This window comes from Vanessa tameamea, chromosome 21, assembly GCF_037043105.1.
Source record: "Vanessa tameamea isolate UH-Manoa-2023 chromosome 21, ilVanTame1 primary haplotype, whole genome shotgun sequence".
Classification (NCBI taxonomy): domain Eukaryota; kingdom Metazoa; phylum Arthropoda; class Insecta; order Lepidoptera; family Nymphalidae; genus Vanessa; species Vanessa tameamea.
Window position 1 is genome coordinate 4,877,309 of NC_087329.1, and position 20,142 is coordinate 4,897,450.

General features: G+C 36.0%; 1 protein-coding gene across 2 annotated transcripts in view; it reads right to left on the bottom strand.

The window, feature by feature from the left end:
• Nucleotides 1-20,142, bottom strand: part of LOC113404629 (uncharacterized) — a 36,689-nt gene that overhangs the window by 3,924 nt on the left and 12,623 nt on the right. The window contains exons 2-9 of one of the 2 annotated variants that reach the window (XM_026645570.2): nt 8,423-8,530; nt 7,996-8,115; nt 7,576-7,720; nt 7,159-7,333; nt 6,683-6,794; nt 4,921-5,025; nt 1,600-1,680; nt 4-1,363 (exon numbers count right to left, since the gene is read on the bottom strand). In XM_026645570.2, coding sequence (XP_026501355.2) covers nt 4-1,363; nt 1,600-1,680; nt 4,921-5,025; nt 6,683-6,794; nt 7,159-7,333; nt 7,576-7,720; nt 7,996-8,115; nt 8,423-8,530 — 2,206 coding nt within the window. The remainder of the gene's footprint in view (nt 1-3; nt 1,364-1,599; nt 1,681-4,920; nt 5,026-6,682; nt 6,795-7,158; nt 7,334-7,575; nt 7,721-7,995; nt 8,116-8,422; nt 8,531-20,142) is intronic. The other variant, XM_026645573.2, reaches the window with a different exon arrangement.

The window sequence follows — 20,142 nt, forward strand, 5'->3', positions numbered from 1 at the left end:
AACCGGCGCCTACGTAATCGACGATCTGCAGCAAATGTGCAGCGTCGAGCGGCAAGTCGGGCGGCACGTAGCGCAGCGCCGCGCACGCGCGCACGGGCACGGGCACGGCCAGCAGCGCCGGCGCCGCGCCCGCGCGCGCGTGCTCCGGCGCGTCGCGTAGCAGGTCCACGCGCGCGCCGCGCCGCGCCGAGCCGCCCAGCAGCTGCTCGTTGATGTCGAACCCGAACGTCACGCCGTCCATGTCGCCGGGCCGCGCCGCCGAGTCGAGCAGGATGACGGGCGGCCGCCGGTCCGCCACCACGTCCGGAGCCGGCGCCGGGGGCTCGACCGCCGTCAGTGTCTCCGGCCGCTCCTTGCGGGGCGCGCGCACGACCGGAAGCGGCGGCTTCTCGCGTGCGCGCCGCGCCGCCAGCGCCGGGTACTGCTCCGCCTCGCTTGCCTGCGCCCCCCCCGGCGTCGCCGCACCTCCGGTCGGCACGCTGCCTCCCTCCGACCGCGGTTCCGCCTCACCTTCCGCGTAGAAGTTGCAGGACTCGATGAGGTCGGGTATGTTATGTCGGGTGCGCGCGATGTCCGCGTAGGATGCGTGCGGCGGCGGCGGGGGAGGCGCCGGCGCGACGGGGGCGAGGGCGGGCAGCGAGTGTACGGAGTCCATGTCGTCGTTGGAGTCGTTGCTTCGGTCGGAGGGCGCGGCGGAAGCCGGAGCCGAGGGGCGCGCGCGAGCTTCTGCGGAGGGCAAGCGAGTGCGTCGCGGTGCGACATCGGTCTCGCGCTCGCCGTCGTCGGCGCGACGCCGAGTCTTGCGTTTCTTGGTGACGGTTTGGAACTCTGTGAGTTCGAGGGCCGGGGGATCGGGGTCCGTGGAGGCCGGCGCGCGGTAGAGCAACGCGCGCGCATCGTCTCCCCAGGAGCGCCGTTCGGGCTTGGCGGGTGCGACGGAGCCGCGAGGCTTGGCTGTGCGCAAAGCGGGCTTATCAGTGAGGTCCTCGAGCTTAGTGCGCGATAGCTCTTCCATGGAGGTCGCTCTCTTCATCTTGCTCTCCTTGTCCTTGCGGCGTTCGGTGGAGCGCTTCTTGCCCCCCTTGTCGTCGGAGTCGTCCTTGTGCTTGACACGGCCGAGCTTGGGCCCGCGCGCGCCTTCCGCGTTCGACTCGATGAAGCGGAGCACTTCGTTGAGATCCTTGTTGCCCTGGTAGCCGTCTATCTGGTGGGATTTGATCACCGTCTCGTTCTTCGACGACTTTTTCCTCCTCGGTTTCTTTAGTTGACTAGAGCCTGAGAGAGGTGAACTGAACCCTTGTACCGCATTGCCGTTTTCATCAAGAGATTTCTGTAAACGGTAGTGCACAGTGAGTATAGGCACCTGAATAGAAAGGAAAAGTCAACGTTAGATCTTTTAGAACACGGGGTTAAGTCACGGAGGACGTCGTTATGGATAATCGATTCGACAGAAGCAATCGAGAGAGCGCGTGGAACATTAAGACTGTTAAATCGTAGATACTTTCGAGTTAGTCTCAAGCGACGGCGTGGAATGAGTGATGCATGCGTGTGAGTGCGAATGACGGAAGTGTATCGGGTGACGAGTGGGGCGGGGCGCACCTTATAGTCGTCCGTGGTCGAGCCGTAACCGGGCCGCGACAACGGCAGCCCGTTGAAGCTGCTCGATATAACGCTGCGTGGCTGCACCGAACACAAAACACGGTCTTATAGGTTCATTCATAAGCACACTCGAAACTATCAAGAAACGTCACCTTCGAGATATTTGTAAACGATTACCTACTCTCACACCATTTACAATTTCCATACATATACTTATACGAATACATAAAAACCATATATCACAGTGACATAATACTCAGTGTTAATAACGCGAAACTCGCAAGCCAGCCACCTTAATATACAATTCGCGCGTGTAAGGAACGCTACCACAAATGAGGTGAGAGAAGAAGCCGTCGGCGGTACCTGCAGCGCGGGCGGGGCGCGCGGCGCGGGGGGCGCGGGCGCGGCGGGCGCGGCGGGCGCGGCGGGCTCGGCGCCGCCCGTCAGGCTCGCCACGGCGCGGTAACACGACTCCAGCTGCAGCGGCTGCGCACATCACGCCATGAGCTCCTGTCGCACTACCACGTCTGTCCCTCCACCACCTCCATACACGCTCACACTCACTCTAGTCTCTCGCCGACACTGACTCTGCGCGATATGTGTGTAATCCGAAACGGTACGATAGAGACATTTGTGGTTACGAAATTATGCTCATTGTTTTTATATGTATGATTAAACGGTATGTATATGAATTATGTTTATAAATATATGATTTGCCATTATGATACAAAAACTAAATCAGAATTTTTAACTGTCTATAATTTATTGCACTCTAAAAATAATTTGAATTTATCTTTGCAAAATTTATTAATGTTTTATTTAAGCGTATAAAATACTCTTATATAACAACAACAGTACCTTTGTGCTTTGTGTGTGCGACATACTCGTACAAAAAAAAAACTAAACAATTAATTATTGTCCACAAAACAATTCTTAGAACTCTTAGAATTAACTAGCGACTCGTCCCGGCATCACATGGGTGCAATTTATTAATAAAGAAAATCAGAAATGAGCTTAGAAAAAAAGAATTAAATAGCTATATATTTATATTATATGTTATTTATTTATATAAAAAAAATTCGTAATTTTATTTTTAAACAGACCACAATTGGTCTACTTATATATAAATTTGGATAGTTTTAACTGCCAAGGTCAAAATATTATTATGTGTTCCGGTTGACGTCCGAAGTCCATTATGAGAGAGTACATCGTCGGATTTCCGCTGCAGGTCGCTAAATTTTACCACTTCCGTTTCCTAATTCACGCCTACCACGCCCCCTATACTCCTTTCTGGAACTAAACTGACAAGCAAATACAAGCCGCCAAATTTGTCATTGTTGCGTCGTTTTGCCACACGAGCAGTCGTTAAAAGTTAAAATAATAGTTTTAAATTAATATAATCAACTTTCGAGATTTAAAGTAGAAAGTTATTTTCATACAAGTCTTGTTTGTCTTCCATTTTCTTGAAACCTTAAAAGCTCAACAATGAGTGAAGAGGTGATCGCGCCTAATCAAAATAAAGATTTAAGTGAGAGTAGTTCGAATTCTTTGGATATTTCATCGGATTCGTCGGAAAATGAATACGTGGGACCACCAAGGAAGCGCCAAAAACGTGAAATTGAATACGTTAATCCTACCTTACAAAGCCTTGTTGACTGGTCAAATTCATCGGACGTTCAGCTTAATTCTTCCTCTATGAAAAGTTGAATCAGCTATTTAGTAATGTTTCTGGCTATAAGACAGTTTCTCGCGATATCCTTCAGATAATTTGCGGTAAACGAGCCGAAGTTTTAGAATTACGCCGTAGGGACCTCTTTAAAGAAATTAAAGGATAAATATATCAGAGAAGATTTAGAGAAGAATTAGGAAACGGAAGTGGTAAAATTTAGCGACCTGCAGCGGAAATCAGACGATGTACTCTCATAATGGACTTCGGACGTCTTAGGAAACATAATAAAAAAATTTATTCGAAGGTAAAATTTTTATATTATTACTAACAGTTATCCGATCACCAGTTTCGCAGCGAACGTTAATTTTGCTTGCACGTAATTTGGAGTCGGTGATGTCTTCCGATGTATTAATTAAATTATGTAGAGTAATAGACAATTTTAATCTATATTAAAAAAAAATGACTTCGCAAATATACTACGGTTTTTTTACTAATAAATAAAAATAGTAATTACGAGTTTTCTGCAGACCTTTTTTAAGAAAATTTTAAGCAAAATATTCACAATTTATTTACACAGACGTTTGTCGTTTATCGCTCTTTCTATTAGTGATAAACAAAACCAAAATCTGTTTAGATTATTAAAGAACTAAGCAGAAATATAGATAGAGGAATATAACGACTTTGTGTTAGACTATTATGAACACAATTTGATAAATTAACCGTAACTGAAAGAAAGGTCTCAGTTGGCTTTAAATAGAAATTTCATAATTAGACAGTAAGATTGTATATTATATTTTATTTTAACTTACTAATACATCTTGTGTGATGGCAGTATAGTTATAGGATGCTATGTCTTTTTCTTTTGAATGGCGTATTAGTTAAAAAAGAGAGAGACAGAAACAGAGCGATCTCATTTAACAACGTTTATTAGTACGGCCATTAGTCAGTGTACAAGTTTATGCTGATTCCGTTGTATACAATGTCAAGTTCGTATTCCATCAAACGAGCTCCCAAAGGAAATTGCTCTTGTGTATTCATTGGTTAATACGGGTTACTATCATTGGCCAAATAATGCCGGATTCATCTCGCTTATCATCTCTATGAGTTGCGAGTATTTTGTTACCTAGGAGTGCCAACACTCATAACGGTGTCGTAATCCGATATTAATTAACACGATTAAAAAAAAAATACTATCCGTTATACTCATGTAAAGTTAAGGAGGAAGCCATGATTTTAGGACCGAGGAATTAATTTAGTTTAGAGATTGTTTATAATAGGAACATCCGTTGCCATTTAATTTCAAATAGTATTAAACTATATTAATTAACTTTTCCAATGTATTTTACTTTATATTTGAAATAATGTTGACTGTTACGAAAGATTAAGAATAAATATTACGTATTAATACCATTTCTACATTAACGAAAGTTACGCTTTACATGTGTTTATAAAGAATAAATTAGTAAGGACTTCTGATTTTACAATCTATTTACACTTTATAACGTCCGTCTTAAAATATACAAATAATAAGTAACAATTTAAAACATTTAACACGATTTACATAAAAGCTTAAAATTGCAAATGGTGTGAGTCAAATACTATACGAAAGCTATAAGATATGTTAATAATAATAAAATTTAAGACAACGATACCTTAGGATCGATAGCGGTCGTCGGCTGAGACGTAGAAGACGTCGTGTTACAGCTCGCCACGACCTCTGGTGTTGTGATGCAGCTGAACGGTATCGCAGAATCGACCTGCGGAGTAAAACAATTACTGTAGACGTATCATACAGATTCAATCACGACCACATAACTAGTCAAGTTCAAAATATCCTACCTCGAAATCCTTGTAGGAAGACAATTTCATTTTTACGTATTCAGGTTTTTCGTCATTATCACTATAGAGAAGCGTTTTAAGATCGCTTCTGTTTAAATTTGTTTTATTTAAACTATTTTCATTAAATTGTTTATGTTTCTTGATATTGATTTTATTTGTTATACTTATATTTCCATCAGAATCGTTAGTAATGTTATCATTGTTACTTTCAATTTCAGTTATTTTAATAGTTTGACAATTTTCGTTAAAAGCGGCCATGTTAAAACTTTTTGGAAGTGTTAACAGTATATAAGAATTTTTTGGCAGGTCAGTCAATAAAAACTGATCCAAGGGCGTTATTTGATCCTTTACCTTTTCTAGTGGTGCAATATCTTTGGAATTCGCTGGACATTCGATTGATTGACTCTCCGTATATGCACTTGCATCTGAGCAATCTGTCTCGCTGTTAATATCTATATGAAGGGATTTGTCAATTGATACTGCATCTGTATCGTACTTCTTATTAAAAACATAATTATTTGAGTCTATATCTTCAGTCTCATTAATTTCTAAATTTTTAATAAACTTTTGTTGCTGAGCGACATATTTGAAAAAAGAATCTGAATGTACGACAGAATTGATATCAGTCGCTATATCCACAAGTTCTACATCGGTGATTGTTTCTGAAGTTTTTTCTTTTGGTTTTGAGATCATATCTTTCATTTCAAATTCCTCTTTTGAATCTATTTGCATTTTTTTAGAAGAATTTATATCTTCGTACATTTTGCTGAAGCCAGACTCGAGAGTATTGTTTATATTACTTGGAGTTATTTCTTCTGTTTTATGACAATTGTCGCTACATTTTTTTACAGGATCAGGACGCAACGGATTGCCTATAGTCATGTTTCGGAAATTTTTAGGATTTATTATCGACGCACTCGGTGCTACTAGATTATGTCCTACTCTCTCTCTATATTTTTTTCTTAAACTATTATCACAATCGATATCACTAACAACCCTCTGATCTTTTTCAAAATTACAATCAGTTGTATCACATCGGTTTATCTTTATATTACTAGATGTATCAGTCTCACCGGGAACTGAATATTTCTTTTTATCAACTACGTCTTTCATGTTCCTTTCAGTAAATCTATTTGTTTCATTAAATTGATTCGAAAAATTTGCACTGTCTAAAAATATTTGTCGTGTTTGTTTATTTCCTTGCTCAGTTTCATTTTTTAAATATATATTTGAATAATTCGTCACAACCTGTTCGTTCGGAGCACCATCGGTTGGACTGTCAACGGCCGCAACAGTCCGATTGTAATATCTATCTAAACCGCCGTACCAACTATTCACGCTATCCATCCACAGCGACTCGTATTCTCGGACGCGACGAACGTCTACCGGTTGGCTAGTACTCATCTTACTATCGCATCGCTCGCTCCGCGCCTGCCCCTGGCCGGGGCCACGCGGTTCACCCGCCACGCCGGCGGGGACACCACCACCCTTCGGTGCCGTGCTAACGCGCAAGGCATTAGTCAGTCTCGTTTGCGCGTCGAGGTCGCGTTGTGCGGAGGGAGAGGGGGTACGCACCTGGTTGGAGGCGGTGGTGGTGGTGACCGCGCGGCCCGAGCACACGCTGCCGCTGCCGATCTCGAGCGTCGCGCGCGCCGTGTACGTCATCGGGAACGACGGCTTACTCCTCCTGCGGACGATCGGATTTGCTTTGTACGTATGCTTAGCTCTATACATTATATCTCGTTTTAATTACATTAATATGTAACTTGTCTTACTTGCCATAAGCCCTATAATCTAAGCATCTATAATCGAAGTAATAAGCAGTTATTAATTTATATTAAGTGATTAAATAACTATTATACTCAACTAGAGATTAAACTAACGCCTATTAGAAACAATACATTATAACATCAGAACTGGGCAAACACGCTAAGATATTAGGAAACTGATTTATAGCAGATACAATTGAGTAAACCGAATAATAATAATAATTATATATTATCTTCATCAAATTTGAATTTCACCAGATCTTTACTGATTTCGACGAGTACCTGGCAGTATCGTCCTGCGCCTGCGAGACCAGCGCCTGCTCGGGTGGGTTGGCGTCGCCGGCCGACACGCGGCGCTCCGCCAGCGGCGGCGGGTTGACGCAGCGCACCGTGGCGAGGTACCCGCCGCGGGTGGGTCCGCAGCCGATGCCGCCCGCGTCCTCGCTCAGCAGGAAAGCTATGAGATTTTTTAATTATACATACGGAGAGACTCCTCGGTATAAATTTATTACGTCGAATACTATTCGTTCTTAAATATCGCAACACAAAATTATTAAACGACTTTTTCAAATTAGAGAAAAGAGATAGAGGATTTTTGTAGAAAAGAATTAACTATATTGGGTCCATTAGTATGTCGATGATCTCTATCGCTCTCTCTGTTGGATAAATAGCCCGAGACGGCAGATGTCGATGTCGTACAGGTGTCGACGCCGGACGGCAGGCTGCCGCCGTGCAGCGCGCGCGCGGACACGCTGGCGGCGGGCGGCGCAGTGTGTGCGTGCGCGTGCGCGTGCGCACGACCGCGTCGCGGCGCCGCTTCTCCCGCCATCGCCGCCACTAGGTCCTGCGGACAAGGTATTGAAGAATAAATTATTCTTTTACGAAGTCTTGCAAGCAGGCGACCATCAAAACATTTTAAAGAAACAATTTGTTACCTTTGTTTGTGCCTGGAAAGTCGACCGATCGAGTAATTTTTTATATATGTAGATTTCATTCCAGTTCCACATATATGATGTTGTAAAAAAAACTATCAATATAACCTCAGGCATTTAAATTATTCTACACTTTCAAACACATTAAATCCTTCACTATGCGTCACAGTATGTAAAAGAACAATACCTGTAAGCTGGAGTGATGTTCACGATGGCCTCGCCCGCGCCGCCCGCCGCGCCCCGCGCCCAGCCCCCTTGCCGCAGCCTCACACGCTTGCTCGTCTTGTTCCACCTCCTCGAGCAATTCCTGAAAACGTTGAAAAATACTATTTTATATCACAATTAATTAATTAAACAAAAGTAACAAATACCTCAAGGCTGACCAGTAACAAAAAAATAATTAGGTCATGAAACCGAAAACCAATACACTTTACGAAATATAACTCGCTCTCAAATAGTACATTTCGATCGATATTCAATTTACTTAGCCTAGGTTTATTACGATGAAATGGCTATTGAAAAGCATATATTATTAAAACATTAATTTAATAATCAATAATTATGATTAAATCGAAACGTCGACATTATTTATTTGAATTAATTAATATTCGTACCTTGAACAGACTGCTCTTCCCTTCGCGGTCTTTGGGACACTTGTATGTAATAGCCTCATCAAGCAGCGCGCGTAGTTGTCCGTCGTCAAGAGTCTCCACGTGTTTGTTCTGTCAAATAATATATTATTTATAAATAAACACGACTTTCGAGCATATTATTAGTATTTTAAATGTGACGAGCGTTCAAATATATCCCAACAATCCAATTAGTGATAATGAATGGCTCTTAACTTTATAAGTATAGTACATCAACAGTAATCATTATCGGACGGAATATATTTTTTTGCTATCTGTATTTGTATTATTTCATTTCGTTCAATCAATGAAAAGTTACATATAAATTGAATTTAGAGTTTTATTAAATCCACCCGGAGTTATTTACGTATATTTTATAAGTTAGATACGTATAAGGACATAAAAAGTTACAGACAAAATTTTGACAATAAAATAAAACCTTTTTATATAGAGCGATATAGAGATAGTGCTTGTTTTTTACGTATTTTATGTGTTCATCGGTCATCCGATTGAGTTGTAACTTTATTAAATTATCGTTATTGACACTTTAGTAGTAAAGAGTGAGTACCTACTTCGTTTAAGGTTTCTGCTTAGCAAGATTTACATACGACAGACAGCGGTTGAGCCGTATTATGTATATATATTAAAGAAGCATTGAATTGAAATCGATCATTAGCTGATGTATAATAATAATTGTCACCTAATATTAAACATATAATGATAATAACCCATTATGGTGAAAAACCTTTACAATAGAAATTAGTTTCATGAACAAAAAACTTTATTATATATATGTCTATGTAATATTATTATATAATTAAGTTTTACAAAACCCCTTTTTGGCATTCTATGAGCCAAACACTCTTATCACTTCCTAGAAATAACATTCTAATCCCGTATTCACATGCAATTTCGCGAAAAGGGGTTTAATGGCAATATTTATCATTTGCCATCGAATTACGCGAGAAAAAATTCAGCGAGGTGCGACACAAAAACATACTTCTAAAAACGCAGAATGAAGTTGGACACAGATACTTTCAAGTGAGAACTTAAAAACAACTACAAACAGTAGAAAACTAAACTCTTATGATAAAAACCACTACGTATAGTTATGTTTTCAAATAATGCTCAATATAATTATAACAGAGTAGCCGATAAGATAATCGACTGTCACGATTGTCATCTTATCGTTGTTAATGACATTCGTATTTTAAACATCACTTGTACTTTGGATAGTAACGCCAGTAGGTATGAACAAATAGAACAAAATTTTATACATATATTTCGACCCGTTCGGTGAAATTTATTAATAATGATAATAAAACGTCTTAGCAAGAAAATATTAGTTCTATATAAACATGTCATAAATGAAATATATGATATAAAAATTTGGTTTGAGTTGTTATTTTAGTGACATAGATGTTAGTATAAGGAAGATCAAAATTTTATTGTTAGTGTCAGTTATCGGACCGGCCGTTCGCTGTGAACGATAATTTTGGTTGCACTTAATTTGGGATCGGTGATATCTTCTAAAGTATTTAGTTGAATTATTTGGAGTGAAAGACAATTTCAGTCATTATGCAACACTAAAACTTACTAATATACATATTTATCTGACTAACTATGAATTATGAATTAGTGAATACGGCTTCACAAATAACATATCTGTATATCCTATACATAAAAATATTTATTATGACTGTACCTTTGAAGAGTATTGCTTGTGCATTTTTCTGTGGGCCTAAAATTTTGTAGTACATTGTTTAAATGTATCTCTCAAGGTTTAGGTGACTTTGTAACCGTACGAAAACATTTTTTTTCGATAAAAATACGTCACAGTTCAGCTATTTTGTACAAAATATTAAACCAATTATAACTACATACAAACATTCCTCGGTTGTCGCCCTTTCTATAAGTAAAAACCGCATTAAACCCTGAGAGTTGTAGAAGTTAATGGAGATACAGACAGTTGCCGAGAACGATTTTGTGATTTTTTTTTTTATTTATTTTATTTTATGTTCAAAGGTCTACAAAACAAAATGACAATAAAAAAAATACATATGATTACATTTCTCATGATGTAGACACGACATTCGTTTAATAAACTATCCACCAAGCATACAATTTATTTATTTATTTTTTGTTTAGGTTGTGTTATTCAAACTATAGAGATTTTTTTTAAAACAAATTTTAATGAGGCTTTAGAACGGTCGGTAAGAATATCATAATTAGAACGAATACTATTTATATTCGTTCTTAAATATATCGTTTTTTTGTTTTATACTATTTATAGAAAAGGTGACATTTATATACCTTTTTCTCCTGTATTTGCCAAACATTTTCTTTATTTTGTAGCTGTATGTCACCATTTAAAAAAAATTGAAACATGCAAAGTCATATCCTCTTCATAATATCAACAAATCACGGTCGAATTGCGGTCACTGTGTCAACATTAGTAATATTAAATATATTTTACACGAGAATATTTGTTACATATATACACTGAACCTATTAATAATAATATGACAAAAGATACAGAGCTGTGAAGAGGCGTTACGTAATCCAATTGCAACGAGAGTATTAGCAAAATAGTTCAATATAAAATAATATGTACAGGGCAGCCAACTCTTAGATTTAACTTCTAATCTTTTGGCCTTGAGAAATGTCCTATTTACGGGTTACCTCTAATAAGTTTAAAGTTAGGCTGTTAGTTGAGGCTTTGGGCTGTCAAACTTCCAGCTGTAACAGAATTCTCAATATAAAAAGGGAAAGTTAGATCAGATAGGTATAAATAAATCATACTATATAAAATCATATTAGAATAACTTCAGCCTAATATGAAATATATTTAACAATTATGTGGCTTAATTAGCCGGAATAACTGATGTTATACCATTGTAACAGTTTTCCGTTTGTCTTATATGAAAAAAATCGACAGCCCTCGTGTATCAGTGACGTCAGAGACAAGGCCGTTATATTACCAATGTTATCACAACCTCCATAACCTCTGCTAGTCATGATCACGGACAACGCACTATTATTTCGCAATAGATAATAATGCCAAAACTTTCCTTTAAAATGTTCGAACATAGCTTTTGAAATTTTAATATAAAACATTAAATATTCGAAAGCAGGTTTACATTTCCTTTTTTCTTAGTGGGTCATGAGGTTCAATGTCTCTAGAAAACGTTTAAAATCAATGCTCGCTGCAGACGCGTAACTAATTTCGTAATTATGTTCCGGTCGGTTGGATGCTGAATCATTAGATTCAAGGTTCTGCGGATAAATACTAGGAATAATAAACTATCGTTAAGTTTAAATATTATATAAGATATATGATACTTTGAATTTGTATATCACGAAGCTACGAAATGTAACAAAATTGAAACTCGAAAAAGGACAACATCTAAAAATCTGAGAATATTAAGTTAATTAATTACATTTTTATATTAATATATGACTGAATGACTGTTTCAAAATATTTTTAAAAGTCAGATTTAATACCATTTCCTTTAACTAACCATAAGACAGAATAAGTAAATATAAAAATTACACTAATCAAACGATGTTAGTTTAGTAGTTGAATTTTCCTAACAGCGTATATTGCGAAATGCACAATGAGAACAACATTGGAGCATTGAATTTAAAGTAATTTAAAAAAAATAAACTTATTTATCAGTTATGCTGTTGTTGAGTTCAAAACTAAATAATTTATCGTAAGAATATTGTGTAGCAATGATAATGCATTGTTTACAACATCAATAATAGTTTGGTCTCTTTTAAAACGTTATCATAAGCAAACAATATCACCAATACATTTAAACGAATCAAAAAGGTCGTTCATTTACGTATGTCAATAAATGATTCTTGTGGGACGCTTATTTTTTTGGCAAACACCCAGAAAAATTAATTACAATATCGATTAACCTTTTTGTTTACTTTGACTAAAGTTTAAAACAAGAGATTTTTATGAAAGACCATAATGTTCAAGTTTACATAATAGATTTATTAAAATTTCAAATGTTAAAGGTGTAACGATAAACATTTTTTTAATGTAAATAGTATTTAGTGCTCTGATTTATAATCGACGCGATGGTTAAGCGGCCGGTGCTATTGATGATTGGATTACTAAGTGATAATATTTCTAAAGCTTATAATATCGTTTGATTAAATATTATCATAATTATAATCATTATTGTTTTCACATCTTAAGAGATATGAGGTCAGAGCGCGTGGTATTTGCCTCTTTGCATATGACTAAAGTAAAAAAAAATATAATAGTCACGCCAAATAAGAAGCAGAGTGCCCCTATTATTATTATTTTACAAACAACATATTAATTCGAACATTTTCATTTCTGTCAGTCTGGTTTTACAATAATTTATTTACACGTGACCTTTTTTCTATCTTCGTTTTGTGTCAGCAACTTTAGAAACAAATGGTGTCCGTGCCTTTGATGTACATAATCATTAATCTGTACCTACTTTTTTATTTAGTGTGCTACGAAATATGGTATTCATATGCAATAGACATTTAAGTCGTCCATTAGAAGTCGTAGATTCCAGAGGACATTGTAATGTGTATAGAAGCCTCTATTAATAGCTATTAAGGGAGTAAATTGTATACTAGTAAAACATAATATACATAAACACTATAATAAATTGCATAAATATTGGGTACTTGCCGCGTTTTCCTTTTTATAACTAACCTAATCATCATTAAATTATTTTATTATCAGATGTATATGGCCTTTTCATTATAAGCGATGGCGATTGTTTTGACGTTTTAAAGATCTTTTGATAAAAAAACTGATAAAAATGACCGCCACGTTGGCGTAGTCGCTAGATACAAGGCCGCAGACAGCACCGTTAGTCCTGCGTCTGAGCTCTTTCCGATCGTGTCGGAATTGCGTCCCAATTATTATGTGTTATGTTAAATAATTAAATATATTATATAATTATTATGCCCTAAACTTCCTAAGTGGGATATGAGACTGTATATGTTTATGGCACGATGAGTTACTAGTTAGTTTCTTAATTTGCTTTGAATAGTTCCAAAGGTGAAAAACACTTTTTCCACAGCAGCTGAAGAAGCTATCGTCTCAAACAATTCCTTCACCACTGGAAAAATGTTTGACCGCTCCTCTTCCCAAATAATAAAACGAAAAAATCAAAACAATGGCGATTAAGAACTTTTTAAAAATCGTGTTTTATTCGCTTTTTTTTAAATCCTGAATTTTTCCAACCCTCCTAACAAAGTTCCGGCAACAACTCCGGGGACATTCAAAACGTCAGTTTTTGAATGACAAATCCATGATGAATAATAGTTCAATCAACGAATGAATCAATTCAAGGTCAAAGTTGTTTATTTATCTTTACTCATCCAGCGATTTTAGCCTCGTTAACTTTGTCACGTTAAGCATCGTTTCATGTAATTTGTATTTTTTTAACAAATAATAATAATTTTAACATCGAAATTAAGTTTAACAAAAATCGAATTTTATAATTTTACATTGAAGTAGGTTACTTTTGGTATATATATTATAGTATAGACCAAAACTATCAGAGAAGAATAAGTTTTACAGCTTACTTTACTCTGTGGACCCCTCCCCCTTACTCATATTATATTGTATTAAGTGCTTATTACTGCTTGGCGATAGAATATAATACATCATATTATATTCTATCGCCAAGCAGTAATAAGTACCTACTTAATACTTCTGTGTTTCGTTTCGAAATTTGAGTGACCATGTGCAGTTATAAGAAACACAAAATCGTACAGCAAATCTAGCACAACCGGAATGATATCAGGAAAAAGACCACAACGCTTTACATTATTTCTGAGGTCCAGGTGTTTAAGCACTCCCAAGTTCCAACAGTTTGGGGTGTTATTGAGAATTTCTTGATAGGATCCCGACCCGGGATTTCAACGACTGTGAGATCTGCAACCTTATAAGCTAAGCACTAGACGACGAACGACGCCGATTGTAGGTCATATTCAACTGGTATTATTGTAAAATTAATAAAGTTTATAGTGAAAACTAAACACATAAAATATTTACGAACGATAACACCCCAGAGCGTTTAAACAACCCACACCTATATTGTGGCCTCATTTAAAACTTGGTTCAATAAATCAACTAACTTTTTCAACTGAATACGAAAAAAGTAATGAATTTATTATTATTATTATAAATAAAAAAAGTCCAGGGACCACAATTTGTATAACAGTTCAGGCGAGTCGTATAATGGCAGTATAATTTATTAACGTATTAACACGTTCTTTATATTAATAAAGGTAGATTATGAGAGTGGGAAATAGACCACCTGGTGTTAAATACTCACTGCTGCCTAACATCTGACAACTGCACGGCACTGTAAGAAATGTTAAACAAAATCTTTTGGATCTGGAAATGGATACGGATATATGAATAATATTTAACAGAAATATTCATATTACCGATTGTTTCGGATATTAGATTATTTAGATATTGTTAAAGAAAATATTACAAAATATACAATTCAGTTTAATTGTAGGCTTTCGTTTAGTGTAAGATATTATCACAGAAAAAAAAAATAGCTTTGTAATATACAATTAGCGACTCTCTTTAAGTATAACACTATGCAAAAACAAAATTATTATAAATATATTTTTATCGTTTTCGGTTACAGTTACGGAGCTCCATAAAATCCCTGCTTTATAATATTAATAACAAATTTACCTATACGTACTTTAGTATTTTACTAAAGTAACATTCCCTACATAATATAAAGTTATTTTGTATCTGTTATAGTTCCAGCAACGTTACTTTGGTCTCTGATAATGCAAAAGTTCCTCGTCAATCGGATTAGTAGTTCTCGTATGTATTCGAAAATAAAAAACTTACCTCGTTGTCATATTATGATGTAGTAATACATGGCGGACACGGGGAAGCCCTTCTTGTTTCGACCCACGTACCGGATCAGTTCAGTACATTAATACATGTTAATTTTTTATTATAAGTAAAATTTAACACTTTCAATGTCGACGTAGTTAAAATAACAATTTCATTGTCTGCTTTGCACTCTCAACAATAAAAACTCTTTTTTAATTATTCGTAAAAATATATAAAAAACGGTATCTGATGTTCTGGTTTAATATAACGGAGCATCTAAGATCGCGCCGCTGAAGAGATAAGGATTGCGGTAAATTCAATTTTGTATTTTATTTTATACATCATATCGTTGTGTTTCGCTGAACAGCTTAACTTCACGTATAATAATACATGAAGGCGTATCAAGTCTTCGCGATGGTGAGAATGGCCGCGAGCCAAATTCCCCGATATTTACCCGACATACTGTCTCGACGTTACTGTTCCTTCTTAGAGATCTGTAATTGAAGTCGAAAAACCATTCAATCATATTTTCTTAATGTGAAAAGTTTTTACTAATACCTTTGAATTTTGTAAGAGACTATAAACAATGTTTTTTTTTTCTAAATCGAAATCCATCTTGTGCAGGAAGTTAAACGTAAAGTGAGTATATATCTAATATTTAATACTTACTACGTTTTAAGCATTTTAGGCTTTTGAAAAATGTTTCAATTGAATTTACCCTATTTCTTTCTTAGAATATTTATAATTTAATAATATTTAGTAGAAATTATTAAATAAATACGTTCAACAAAAAAATAAGTTCTTTTGACGAGAACTGTTCCAAAATGATGATCCCCAATAACTATAAGACCTACAAAATCTTAAATTATTCTATCGTGGCCATCACTTTGCTAAAAAAAACACTATATAGTCTATTCATATTACTTGAGATAATATAATTGGTAAATGTCTTAAATTTAATATAACTCATTAGTTATTAATGCAAAAAATAGTAATAAATAAAGATATAATATAGAACTGTTATTAGCAACAGAGTTATTAGCAAATCACCGATTCATGGTAGACGCTTTGCAACGTGTCAAGGCAGTCGCAACACAACCCTAGTTTTAGTGCCGCTTTCGCATCGCACTGCTTATAAACACGTGTGTTACCCCTAATAGCGATCCAGCTATTTTGTTGAATGTAGATGTTGTTGATTTTATTCAATGTAGGAGAATTAACTACCTATTAATAATTCAAGCAAAACCTACCACTGATTCGGAATGAACCGAGAAATGAAACTTAGTTTTTTTTCCTTATTATATCGTAACATTCCCTAGATATGCTATTTATGACCATTCACAAAACAATAGTATAATAATCTTTTGCACACATACATACCTATTTAAAATTATATGACATTCATTAATGCATGTTTATAACATACTAAATAGTTAGCTTCCAACGGCCTAGAGATCACAGAACGAATGATAATTTCGTTTGAGGAAAGGCTACAATGTATCGGAATGTCGTATATATTTGATTTATTACATGATCTGCAATTGACGTATTTTATTGAATAATTTAGACGAAAGCGAGGAGTTTACGTTTGAATACCATTTTTAATAATGTTATTTATTTATTATAACAACAACATACTATGTACAAACTTTTTCGCAAGTATTTTTATCTATATATATATATTTATTTATAATATATTTATCGATATTAATTATAATTTTATATAAATGTTATTTATAAGCATGTTATTGAAATTAACACTTCCACTACACGACTTTTTGTTTATAATACATTTTCACTTCTTCATGTGATCGTAATTGGCTACTCGGAAAACTCCGGTAATGTTGTAAGGTAAATTGTCATATAAATTTGTCCTACTAACAAGGGTGGGTAATGTTTTATTCAAACTATAAAATCATATATAATTTGATCGAGACTCCCTATTTGTGTCGGATACATTATTAAGAGACGGTAACTTATACTTTAACATAAACTAACATCAGAGTATTAATTATTTAGCCGAGACGGCGCAGTTGTTAGAACGCGTGCATCTTAACCGATGATTGCGTGTTCATTCCCAGGCGGGCTAAATTTCCATGTGTTTAATTTGTGTTTGTAATTCATCTAGCACTTGGCGGTGAGAACATAGTAAGGAATATGCAATGCATATGAAATCCACCAACCCACATTGGAGCAGCGTTGTGGAATAAGCTTCAAACATTATCTTCACAACAAAAAGATAGAGGAAGCTTAAGCTCCGTAGTGTTACATTTACTATGACTTTACTTTGCTAATCATCGCATCTAATTTTAAATAATTACTATACATATTATAAAAACCTTCTGTGAGAAACTTATGTTTATTGCTGACTGTACTTTTTCCTATGCTAGTATTTTCACAAAGGACATACTAATTATAAAATAAAATCATAAAATTCTAAAATTCTCTACGGATAAACTTTTTGTATTTATCAATAAAATTATAATCGTCGCGGAGGTTCTATGGTAATATTATGTACGTAGCGCTCGAAGAGGTCAGGGTCGGGACAGGGTCCGGGACTTATCGGGATCGATGAGCGCCTTTGTCGTGTTTCATCGTCCCTGACAACTGCGCAAAATTTGTTACCTTTTTAGATTTATATATAGTATTTAATGTAAACCGGCATCAGACTTTTTCTTTAAATTTTATAGACCTAACGAAATGAACTGCACCAAACAAAGAAATATTTTTTTCAAACCAGTCCGTAAATGACGGAGTTCAGAGGTAACAAACATTAAAAAAAAAAAACATACAACCGAATGGATTGACCACCTTAACAATTTTGAAGAGTAATATTGTTGTAGTTTTTTCCGGTCCTTCCTGATGTCATCACTTCGAACCAAAGGGAGCGCTGTCCCTACTGGAAATATCAGCGATTGAATAATAAGTACTCGCATAAAAAAGACCAAAAAACAAAATTACAAGTTCACCTGATTTTCATACTATGTCACTTTTATTAACTTCGTCAACATTCAACACATTCGTTCAAAAAATACTATAGTTTCGTTAGATTTATAACAAGATTTTCTTGAAAGTTGGGTCAGCTGAAAATGATGCGCTAGTTATTTTTACGATAACCAGTATGCAGTATTGGAGTATTGCCAAAACATTTTCAAGTTTCGTAGGTCCTTTAGCACGACAAAAAAGAAGCATTTTTGGGACAACAATATTCAAGTACTTATTACTCAAAATTGTAAATGATTATACAATAAACTACTCCTAGTATAAACATGTTTAATATATTAATACTTTTTATTAACTTGCTACAAGTAATATACTTTTTTTTACACAAGAAAGAAAAATAATTGCAATACAAAAAAAAATCTAATATATTTCTAATTTTTTTTTTTAGGAAAATTTCAGAACGTCTCAATGTTTTAAATACAAACGTAAAAACAAATAAAACGGAAAATGATTACAACGAAACTACTACTTATAACGAACGAACTATGCTACTGTTATAGCCTTTAGTGGCACATAACCTGACCTAAGTTCGGTTAAGGTCCTAATATTAAGGTCTCAAAAATATAAGATATCTGTTTTTGTGCGAAAGAGTCCAGACTCTCTGATAATTATTTGCTTTGGTTACATGGCGCCACAGCCATAGAGCCGGCGCCGGATCCCCAAATTGTACATGTTATAAATATATATACAGTATATCATGTAGAAGAAGCCGCGTCGTAGCCGCAACGGTGTCGCGCCAACGCACCTTCACTACTTTTTAACCGCAAAATCTCGCATTGAATTGTAATCCAGAGACCGCAGCGCAGAAGGAATATTAAGTATTTCCTATCCGACGTTTGTTTTTAGACACAATTTTATCATTCAACAGAAATATATTATAACATATTTATTTACACGGGCAAAAAGTAACTAACTTTTTTTATAAGTAGGACGGGGCAATACCTAATGGTAACTAAAGGCGCTGTGAGAAATATCAACCATTACATCGGCACTGGTCCACCAACGTTTATGAACTAAGATATTATGTTCCTTGTGCCTGTAGTTACTCCAGCTCACCCTTCAATCGTATCACAAAAGTACTAAGTATTACTGTTTATTAGAAGAATACCTGAGCGAGTGTGTGGTAGCCTAGCACCATGTTATACATATATACCTATATACTTAATAGAATATGATTTTAGGTACAAAATCAAGACCAATAATAATGTTAAATGATCATTGAACATATTTTAGAATGTAAAGGTATGACTGCGTATACAGAGATACTAAAAATGGGATAAGAAGATGGGATTCCCGTAAAGGCACAGCAGCAGTGCTTCAGAATTTGTACGATTTGCTTATTCAACTATTACGACTTTCTGCTCTTTTAAGAGCTCGACAGCTCAAGTTTTGTTATATTATTATTGAAAGTATTTGAAAATATGCATAATACACCTCTAATATATTTTCTTTTGATAAATAGACATGATGTTGGAAATTTTGCTACATCGAATTCATTTAATTTTTTCGGTTGTATGAAGCTATTTTCATATGTCATAAAATAGTTAAAAAAAACAGTTAAACAAACTATCATTGAACAATTTTGTTTGTAGTTAGGAAATTATTCAATTTTAATTTAAAAAATATATAATATATTGATAAGTGATGTCAATGTCACGAGAAAGTAATATTATCTGTACGCATCATGGCAACTCTACGTTATCTTTACAAAATGGCGCACTCGACTCATTGAGTGTGTACGACACAATGATACATACCGACCGAGAGACAGACTAAAAATAAACTTGTATCTTTACCTACATTTGCTTATTCATCAAATATTGCATTT